The sequence below is a fragment of the Neophocaena asiaeorientalis genome, unplaced genomic scaffold, assembly GCF_003031525.2.
Source record: "Neophocaena asiaeorientalis asiaeorientalis breed wild unplaced genomic scaffold, Neophocaena_asiaeorientalis_V1.1 scaffold90, whole genome shotgun sequence".
NCBI lineage: Eukaryota > Metazoa > Chordata > Mammalia > Artiodactyla > Phocoenidae > Neophocaena > Neophocaena asiaeorientalis.
This window is the reverse complement of record NW_020172445.1, coordinates 1,397,896-1,408,568: the sequence shown is the minus strand read 5'-3', so window position 1 is coordinate 1,408,568 and position 10,673 is coordinate 1,397,896. Positions and strand designations below refer to the sequence as shown.

The following is a 10,673-nucleotide window of genomic DNA, read 5'->3' as shown; positions in this document are numbered from 1 at the left end:
GTGAGAGGCCCGCGTCCCAAAAAAAAAAAAAAAAAAAAAAAAAAAAAAATTTTAAAAAGCCATGAGGCATGGCTTTTCAGCTTTTAATTTGCTGAAAATTAAAAGTAACAAAATTATGCCAAAGTCCATAAAAAAAATTATCCCCCACTCTCACTGCATTGTGATAAATGAAAGAAAATACGTAAAGGCATGTATGTGTTTCTAAGTTGTTCCATCATGCGTACACAGAATTACCAATACATGAAAAAGCAATGACAGTAAATATCCATTTTTGACAAGATCCTCTCAAGTGGGCTTGTAGTGTAACCAGTTTTTCTATGACTTTTCTTCCTAATCAGGTTGTTAACTTCTTAAGGACCTCACCTTTTACTTCTTCATATGTTCACAGTCCTTATGTAGAACTCTCCATGCACATGATCAGTGTCCAGTACAGATCTGTTGAATAAATGTTTATCCCATTTGTAATGCTTTTCCTTATTAATTATAGACCACCTGTGTGACTCAAGTCATAGGTGTCAGTGTCTGGTGTTCTGCTTCACAGTTGTCATATATGACAGCATTATCTAATTAATCATCTATAGTTTTAATATCAAAAGAGCCAAAGATTGAGAAATAATTTGGCTGTTTTTAATATATAACAGCTTTCTTGAAGTCCCTTGAGACCCTACAGAAAAGATTTGTTGATTGATCTGTCCAGTAAAATTCCCAATTGTTTTTTATTCATTCAGACATGACTAAATAAATAGACATATACATCATATCTGAATGAATAAACAATTGGGAGTTTTACTGGAGAGCTCTACCTATACATCTATATACATAAGATTCTTACTGAATAAAAAGTATCTTTAGTACTGGGTCCAACAATAACATTTAACATAACATTTAAAATGTTATGGGATATTTATGTTTATTATATATTAATATACTAAATATAAGCTTATGAGTTATGGCTTTTATTAAATTACTCCCCATTTTATTTTATGATATATAATACCTTAAAAAATGTTCTGCAGTTTAATCTTTCCATATTACATAACATAATACATTGAGCCATAGACATAGGTGTTAAAACATTTTTTGTTTTCTTCTAAAAATCTCTACAGAAAATTATCATAGAAGATACTGTTACCTTTGAAATTATCCTTGTATATATTATTGTATTTGCCTTAGACATTAATATTCTATTCAAATCCAAACTGAAAGATGAAACCAACTTTCTTTTTTTAATGTTAACACTTTTTTTTTTTTTGTGGTACGTGGGCCTTTCACTGTTGTGGCCTCTCCCATTGCGGAGCACAGGCTCCAGACGCGCAGGCTCAGCGGCCATGGCTCACGGGCCCAGCCACTCCGCGGCATGTGGGATCTTCCCGGACCAGGGCACGAACCCGTGTCCCCTGCATTGGCAGGTGGACTCTCAACCACTGTGCCACCAGGGAAGCCCAATGTTAACACTTTAAATGTCTGGATTTTTACTTACCTTATTGCATTAGAATGACAAATGGTTGGTTTTTTTGTTTTTTTTCTTGAGCCTCTCTCTAGTGACCTGGGCAGTTTGCATGGTTTGCCAGGAAACCACAGTCCCCCAATCTCTGCCAGAGCATCCCATGTGGCCACTGTCCTCAGACAGCTCCTGGAGCTTGTGGATAAGCACTGGAACGGTTCCGGCTCCCTCCTCCTCAACAAGAAGTTTCTGGGTAAGTGAGTGCATTCTCAGTTCCTGGAGAAGGGCTCAGACCTTGCTTCTGCTTCGTGTTTCTGCTCTATGTTCTGATAAAAGCCACTCAGTCCCCTTAACTTGCAGGGAAAATTGTTCTCATGATCACTTACCAAAATTTCTCAGCCACACAGTGATTGACAAACCTGCATTTTTCTTATAATCTTCTTCTAACCTGTTGTTTGTTTGCTTGTTTGTTTTTGGCTGCACAGAACAGCTTGCAGGATCTTAATTCCCCGACCAGGGATCGAACCCCGGGCCCACTGCAGTGAAAGCACCGAGTCCTAACCACTGAACCTCTAGAGAATTCCCTTCCCTGTTTGTTTTTATCAGCACTCTTCCCTCATGTACCAATTGTCTTGTCCCTCCTGTAAGTTTTTCTTGACAGTCTTTGAGTGATGAGATATAAAATAGAGTGTGGTCATGTTAATGATTACAAAAGGATTTTATGATCCTTGGGAAAGTGCCAACAATAAATACAACAGAAATTGGGTTTGATCATTAGAGTTCTGAGATGCCTGTTGAAATATTCGATTCGAAAAATATGATTCAAAAAACTCCAGTGACTAAACGATGTGGACTCTTTTTTAGGGCTTCTTTTTTAGGAACTTGGGAGAAAACAGTTTTGCAAATATTGTCCCCATGTGTTTATTTGTTGTTTAATGTAAGAAGAATTCAAGGAGCTGTTGGTGGTGGTAAAAGTTTAGGTAAAAAACTAGAAACTTTAAAGTTGTTTGGGCTTAACTTTTCTTTTTTTTAATTTCTTTTATTTATTTATTTTTGGCTGCACTGGGTCTTCATTGCTGTGCGCGGGCTTTTTCTAGTTGTGGTGAGTGGGGGCTACTCTTTGTTACAGTGTGAGGGCTTCTCATTGTGGTGGCTTCTCTTGTTGCGGAGCACGGGCTCTAGGCGCGTGGGCTTCAGTAGCTGTGGCTCACGGACTTAGTTGCTCCGAGGCATGTGGGATCTTCCGGGACCAGGTCTCAAACCCGTGTCCCCCTGCATTGGCAGGCAGATTCTTAACCACTGCGCCACCAGGGAAGCCCTCTTTTTTTCATTTCTAAAGGGACATACAGGAAAAGAAGTCTTAGCCCAGTTACTTTCCTTCCCACGTTGATCCTTTGCTCTTGTTTTGTAGGAAATTATCCCCAGGAGCCACTCATCAGTGATTAGATAATAGCACAGAGCATGCACTCACGTGGGTCTGCTGTTGTTTCTCCATAGATGTGGGATATAATTTTTTAAATTAATTTTATTTATTTATTTTTGGCTGCATTGCGTCTTCCTTGCTGCGTGCGTGCTTTCTCTAGTTGCAGTGAGCGGGGGCTACTCTTCGTTGCAGTGCATGGGCTTCTCATTGCGGTGGCTTCTCGTTGCGGAGCACAGGCTCTAGGCACGCGGGCTTCCGTAGTTGTGGCACGTGGGCTCAGTTGTTGTAGCTCGCGGGCTCTAGAGCGCAGTCTCAGTAGTTGTGGCGCACGGGCTTCATTGCTCCGTGGCATGTGGGAACTTCCCAGACCAGGGCTTGAACCCTTGTCCCCTGCATTGGCAGGCGGATTCTTAACCACTGCGCCACCAGGGAAGCCCATAATTTTTTATCTCCATCATGAAACATCTCTTACAAACACTTACTAAATTCTTGAAAAAAGGGGATATTAGATTACCCTGTTTGTCCTACAGAGCTGGTAGTTATTGACCAGGAATTCTGTGCTTTAGCTTTTAAGATTGGCCCGTGTGCCCAACCTGAATTTTTGGCAGGTCCTGCCCGAGATCTGCTTCTGACTTTGGTAGTCCCTGCTCCTTCTCAGCAGTGGTGTCACTCATGTCCTGAAGATACATCAAAAGCCTCCCACAAGAGGGAGATGGAACTGAAGAAGATGGGGCAGCTGGTCCCTAATGACATGGTATGCTGCTCTCAGCTTCTTTTCCTACTCTTCCTTTACTAGAAAAGGCTGGGGCACAAGACTAGAACAGGTCTGTGCCATAAAGAACATCATCACCATGAGCATCTAGATGTTTCTGAACTGAAATATAGAAAAGTCAGTCTGTGCAAATCTGGAACACAAAACTTGCAGGGACAGCTTGAAGGTTTTGCAGGGATGACTCCCTAATCCTAGCCCTAATCCAAAAATTCTAAGGAAAGACTTGAAATGGAAAAAGAAAAAAAAAAAAAGGCCCTAGAATGAAAACATTTAGGACCATGTTCTTGAAGGTTATGGTTTGATTCAGATGAGGGAAGTTAGATGTCTCTGGGATTATCTTTCCTCCCTTCTGATGGAGAGCCCTAAACCAGGGGCCATTCCTAGAGTGTTAGGCTGCTGGCTCTGGGAGCGAAAGAAGGGACTCATATTCTTAGGCTTTTTTCCCCCCTTTTCTTAACATTAGAGGATTTTCAGGCATCCAGTTTAGTTTCTAGAAACTTTAGATAGGTGATTCAGATGCTGGCCACTTGTCAAAACAACCACTTGTTCTGCAAGAGTAGTGGATAACTCACAGGAAAGATTGCAATTGCATGTGATAAATTTGTTTGCTGCACTTGAGCTATGTTTACCAATGAATTAAAATTCTAGTGAGAAAGAGAGATGCTGACCTCCATTCAGTTTATCACTAAACAGAGGAAAGATTTTTTCAGTTTTCTAAAAGCAGTCCTCAGAATTTCAGATTCTTAATGTGTTTGTATTTTGTTTTCTAATCTAAAGGAAAGTTTGAAGCAAAAACTGGTCAGAGTGCTGGAGGAAAACCTTATTTTGTCAGAAAAAATCCAGCAATTGGAGGAAGGTGCTACCACCTCGATTGTGAGCGGGCACCAGTCCCACACTTATGGTAAGTTCAGGAAAGCAATGTGTGGTGCATCCCAAGACAACCGTTTGTTTATAGATGGCCCGTTTAATAAGCTTCGTCATCCAGAGCTCACATGGCTTCCTAAATGGAAACAAACATCTAGCTTCAGAGTTGTAATGCAGGTGACTTGAGTTACCAGAGTAAAAGAGTTTACTCTTTTATCAGTGTAAAGCATTTACAGATGTGTTATTATTGTCATTATTTTTGAGAAAGACTTGTTTTTTCTGATTATAGCAGAAGATCGTGTTCTTTACAGAAAGTTTGAAAAATATAAGGAAAATATAATCTCACTACCCAGAAATAACTACAATTAGTGTTTTTGGTATATTTTCTTTCACCATATGCCTATACATATATTTAACTCAGAGTTAAAAATTTGTGTCTTGATTTTTAAAAACTAATTTATGTACAACAAAATACATACATTTTAAGTTTGATGAGTTTTGACAGATATATATTTATATTCATTTAACTCCATCCCAGTCAAAATACAGAACACTTCTGTACTCTAGAAAGTTTGACCCTTGTGCACTCAGTTCCCGCTACTCTCTACCCTAGGCAATTGATTTCTACAACCTAATGTTATTAATTTAATAGCACAGGCATTTCCTATAATGTTACACGAATATACCATATTTCTCTATTCAGTCCTCTATATAGTTGTTTTTAATGTTAGCTATTATAAATAAAGCTGCCACTTTTATATTATAAATAATTCTAATTCTAAGAATTTCCAAACATTCGAAAGACCTGAAATAGAAGAAAAGACCCTAGAGTGAAAATGCTTCTCTAAGATTCTCTTTCCTCTCTTCTGATGGACCTGAGAGTCCTAATATTTATGCTGTGATAAATAATGCAGCTATTAATATCTGTGTATATAAATCTTTGTGTACATTTTAGACTATTTTCCTAGCAGACATTCCTAGAAGTAGAATTAGTGGGTCAAAAGATGTGGACATTTTTGAGGTTTACACACATCATGAGGTTACACACATCATTCCCAAGAAAGATGGTTTCAGTTTACACTCATATCAGCAGTAAGTATGTATTTGAATGCCTTTTCATTTCACCCTTGCCAACACTGGGTATTATATTTTTTTGCCATTATGATAAGTGAAAAATAATACCCATTGAATTCTTGATTTGTACTACTTTATTATTAGTATAGTTTAGGTAGATAAAGTCTACCTCGACTTTAAGCTTCTAGCTCAGCACCCACAAACAAACATTATGGGTATTTGGATTTGAATGAGGAATTTGATTTGGAAATCAGCATTGAATTTCCAGAGTTGAATCTCATCACTATCTGATATTCATAAGCCTGAATTATCAAGACATCATTCTCCACTTAACCTGCACTGAAAATAAATAGGTGTTTATTCACTAGATACCTACTTTCTTTTTTTTTAATAAATTTATTTACTTAATTTATTTATTTTTGGCTGCGTTGGGTGTCCGTTGCTGCGCGCGGGCTTTTCTCTAGTTGCGGCGAGCGGGGGCTACTTTTCGTCGAGGCGTGTGGACTTCTCATTGCAGTGGCTTCTCATGTTGCGGAACACGGGCTCTAGGCACGCAGGCTTCAGTAGTTGTGGCTCGCAGGCTCTAGAGCACAGGCTCAGTAGCTGTGGCACACGGACTTAGTTGCTCCGTGGCATGTGGGATCTTCCCAGACCAGGGCTCGAACCCATGTCCCCTGCATTGACAGGCGGGTTCTTAACCATTGCGCCACCAGGGAAGCCCTAGATACCTATTTTCAATCAGCCATGAGACCCAGTTCTCTATTTTGGATTACTGCTGATAAATACAGCTGTTGCAGCCCTGATTTCCACCTTCCAGAACCTTGCTACTCAAAATGTGAGCCACACATCACAACATTAGCATCACCTGGGAGCTTGTTAGACCTATAGAACATCTGGCCTCACCTCAGACCTATTGAATCAGAATCTGTTTTCTAAAAAGATCCCCAGGTGATCTGTAAGCATATTAAAGTTTAAGTACTGTTCTAGAAGACTGACTTGCTTAGGACCAGAGTTCCTGTGCTTTTACCTACCTTATTATTGCAGGCAGTGGCAACATATTTGGAAAGCTAGATATGCCTTGGCCACAAATCCAGTTTCTGAAAGCACTCATTGAGCTACTGTCATGTGCCTGACACAGTTCTAGATGTTTTCACATATTCCGTACAGAGTGAAGGACATACATTCATGAACTAAAATGGAGAATACAAGGAGACCAAATATGTGTTGACTGCCTATGCTATGTGAGCACAGATGTCTCACTGACTCCTTATAACAGTGCTACCCGGCAGGGTTACTAGCTCTAGTGAAACTCACCAAAATGAACTAACGTGCAAGATTAAGTGGTTGAATTTTAATTCAGATATGTTTGTTACGAAACCCTATATTCTTGCCACTATATCTGCTGTTTCCAAGGGAGGGAATAATGAATGGAGGGTGGAGGTGGGTGCAGTGGGGCCCCCAACTCTTCAAGATGTCTCCCTGATCACTCAAGCTCTGCTCAAGACTAGCCGCTTGGAATCCTCTCACCCCTGGCTACTGTAACCTTTGTAGATGATCTTCTGCACAAAAACCAACAGCTGAACATGCAGGTGGCTTGCCTGAACCAGGAGCTTGCACAGCTGAAAAAGCTGGAGGAGATAGTGGCCCTTCTCCACGAAAGTCAGAGGTAGGACTGGGTCCATCTAGCTGACTTCTGGAAGCAGATATTTACTTTCCTTTATCTCCTTTGTTTTACTTGGCAAGTTAGTATCTATATACTTTTCAAATTAACTCTATTCTGTGTGCAAACCACCTGTATCCAGGCCAGTTTGCTCAGGGATCAAAATACTGCTTTCCAGAGCACACCAGTTTCTGATTCAGCAGATCTGGGTTGGGAACTGAGAATTTGCATTTCTAGTAAGTTTCCAGGTGATGCTCTTGCTTCTGGCCTAGGGACCACACTTTGAGAACATTAAGATATATATCTTTAGTGATGCTATATTTTAGAGTAACTTGAAATAATTCTTCTGTGTGTTGTTAAACCATCAATTCAATATACAGGTTCAATTCATTTCATTTTGTTTGATTCATAGGGAATATTTTTATTATTTTGATTTAATCTTGTGTATAATTAATGTAAAACTTACATGGTCCCAAAGTCAGATCCACAAAATCAGATAAATTCAGACAAATCTAGCTTCCTTACCTGTCTCCTCTATCCTTTCCCTCCTTCCCACTAGCCTTCCATTGCAGGTGTGGGTGTGTATTTGTGTTCCCCCTCTATTATATAAAAAGAGGCATAATGTTGCTTTAACATTTTATCTAGAAATCATTTCACAGTGGTGTATAGAGTTAGTTCTCACTCTTTTTATACATGCACAGGACTCCACTGTGTGTGTATTTAGTTAGTCCTCTACTGATGGACATTACAGTATCTTGCTGTTGCAGATAGTGTTGCAGTGAATAGCATTGTGCATGCATCTTTTTTGGCGGGGAGGGGCAGTCTCTGATAGCTTCCAACATTACATGGTAATATAGAGTCCAAGAATACAGTCATGACTAGCACCATGAGTTTAATTGCAGAGGCAGGATAGATTAGAAGAAGTAGAAATTAAGATTTGGGGATAGAAATTGGAGGTCTGGTCAGGTGCTAGTCTCCCCGTGCGTCTACTTACTTCATCATGAAAGTGCTTTGGAAAGATCAGAACAATCACTATATAAAATGTGAACTATGTTATTGCTACAGTCAGTCTGGAACGTAAACAGAACTGCAATGAATAAATAAACTGTCTGCCTGCTTTTAAAATAACCAACTCATAAATCAGACAGTTCTTTCTATTTAAAGATGTTACTTCATTTTACATTTATTTTTTAATTTTTATTTATTTATTTTTTTACATTGATCTTTAGCAAACATTTCAGGTCAGAATGGCAACGACTTAGCTTTTATGACTTCATGACTGTCTTTTTCCCCCATGCCTCAGATCCCTGGTGGTAACTAATGAGTATCTGCTGCAGCAGCTGACTAAAGAGCAAAAAGGTTATTCTGGGAAAGCACTCCTGCCTCCTGAGAAGAGTCATCATTTGGGGAGATCATCGCCCTTTGGGAAAAGCACTCTGTCTTCCTCCTCACCAGTGGCACATGATACGGGTTAGTATCTAATACAGAGTGTTTCAGACTCTGTCCCAGAGCCTAGCCTATGGAGCTAGCACTGCACACCTTTTTTGCAGCTTCCCTCTCAGCCCCAGGGGGCTCTCAGTGTCATTGCCACTAGTATGGTGGTATTCACTCACAAGATTAAGAAAAAAATCTTATTTTAATTAGACTATGTTGGTCCTTTTTATTTCTTTTTATCTCCTCCCATCAAGTCGTTCTTTCCTTCTGCCCACATAAATAGTTGGCACTTAGTCCTAGGCATCATATCACATAGAAACGTTTGGCTGAAAATGTCAAAAAGAAAAGAACACTAGACCTTTCTCCCAAGTGTCAGTTGAAACTGTGTAGTAGGAAGTTTAAAAAGAACATCCATGGCCAGGTATGTTTTGTGTTAGCAGAAATTTTGGAGAACCTCTATTGATCAGTTCATCAAACGTGTTTTGGGTTTTCTCCCACCATAGTGAAAAGGTGACAAGGTCTGGTGTCTTCCTGGAGCAGCCAATGGTTTAGTTGTGTGATGGAGCTCAAAGCTTGCCATTGGTACCAAACAGGCCTAAATAAAAGCCTAGAGAGATCCTGGAAAGACAGACAGAGAGTAGGTAATTCCTACTCTGGAGAATTGGAGAAGGCATCAGTGAGGACTTGTTTGAGTGGAAGCTTGGCAGAATGAGTACAATGGTACCAGGTAGAGGGGGTGCAGAGCCTCCTAGGCCAAGAGTACAGAGTAGAAGAGTCAGGCCCCCAGAGGGATCACCGGGCAGAGAAGATGTAGGCCATGGTGCTATGACAGTATATAACTGGGGGACCTGTCCTAGCCTGGGAGGGAGGTGTGATATCAGGACAATGTCCCCTATAGAAATGATCTTTCAACCAAGACCTGAAGAATTGAATAGGAGGTCACCAGGCAAAGCATAGGATTGAGGGCAGAGGCAGTGGGGAGAGCTGCAGAGAGAAATAGCATAAGCAATGGCCATGAAATGGGAAGGAACATGGTTCATTCAGGGAATGGAGGGCCTGAGAGGAGATACACAGGAGCTAGGTCGCATGGCTCCCAAAAGATTTTAGATTGGGAAGGCAATCTACTCTATAAGAAGAGTAGATTGACCTCCGGCCATGTGGAGTGGACCAGAGAGGAGCTAGAGAGATAAGAGAGAAGGCTGGTGCAGTCCAGACCAGAGGTGTGGCTTCTGAAAGTTAGCTTTGGGCTCAGCATCCACTTTACATGTCAGTACCTTATATTTCAGACTGAGGATCAATCTTTTCTTTAATCCTGATTGATTAGGCATCAATGGGAAAAGATAATGCAAGTGGCTCTAGGTATGTCTTTACTTCAAGGTTGTACAAGTAGCTTATGTTGCCAGAGAGCTGTACAGGGCAAAGGACTGCTCAACCTAATGTCATATTGTACTTCTCTTCATCTTCAGGGTCATGTCAGAGAGAGAGGCAGGTGGAAAGATTAGACACTTATTTGCTCCCCTGACCCAGGTGCTGTGCAGGGAAGGAGAGCTATTGCTGTAATAATGAGACATGAAGATCACAACTAAGATCACACATCTCTAAGTTATAAATAAAATCTACAGATCTCTCAATTTTATGTAGGTTCCCAAAAGGAGCATGCACAGAGGAGCCATAAGTTTCTTTGAGCTGCATGGCTCTGAGGGAGCTAGAGTCAGCTCATTTTCTCTGGAAGTGTCAGTAAGAACAGCCCCCCTCCCCGCTCTCATGGGCCTGTCTTGGCCCCATTGAGAGGCCTCCAAAGAGCCTAAGCCTTGCCCAGGTAGGGTAGCCTTAGCTAGTAGCCTTATAGCCCTGTGTTGTCATATTTCACCATCCCAGCCCAGTGCACAGGCCAACTTACTGGACAGCCGATGGGGGCTAGGGGAGGTGGGGGCAGGGATAACGGACTTCTTTCTACAACCCAGCCCTCCCTTCCTTCTCCTATGAATCTCCTATGAATGCT

General features: G+C 40.8%; 1 protein-coding gene across 1 annotated transcript in view; it reads left to right on the top strand.

Moving 5' to 3' along the window:
• Positions 1 to 8,766, top strand: part of LRRC36 (leucine rich repeat containing 36) — a 45,975-nt gene extending 37,209 nt beyond the window's left edge. Inside the window, 5 exon segments of the mRNA XM_024732808.1 lie at positions 1,532 to 1,697; positions 3,476 to 3,621; positions 4,417 to 4,540; positions 7,129 to 7,243; positions 8,541 to 8,766. Coding sequence (XP_024588576.1) covers positions 1,532 to 1,697; positions 3,476 to 3,621; positions 4,417 to 4,540; positions 7,129 to 7,243; positions 8,541 to 8,766 — 777 coding nt within the window.
• The last annotated feature ends 1,907 nt before the right edge of the window (positions 8,767 to 10,673 follow it).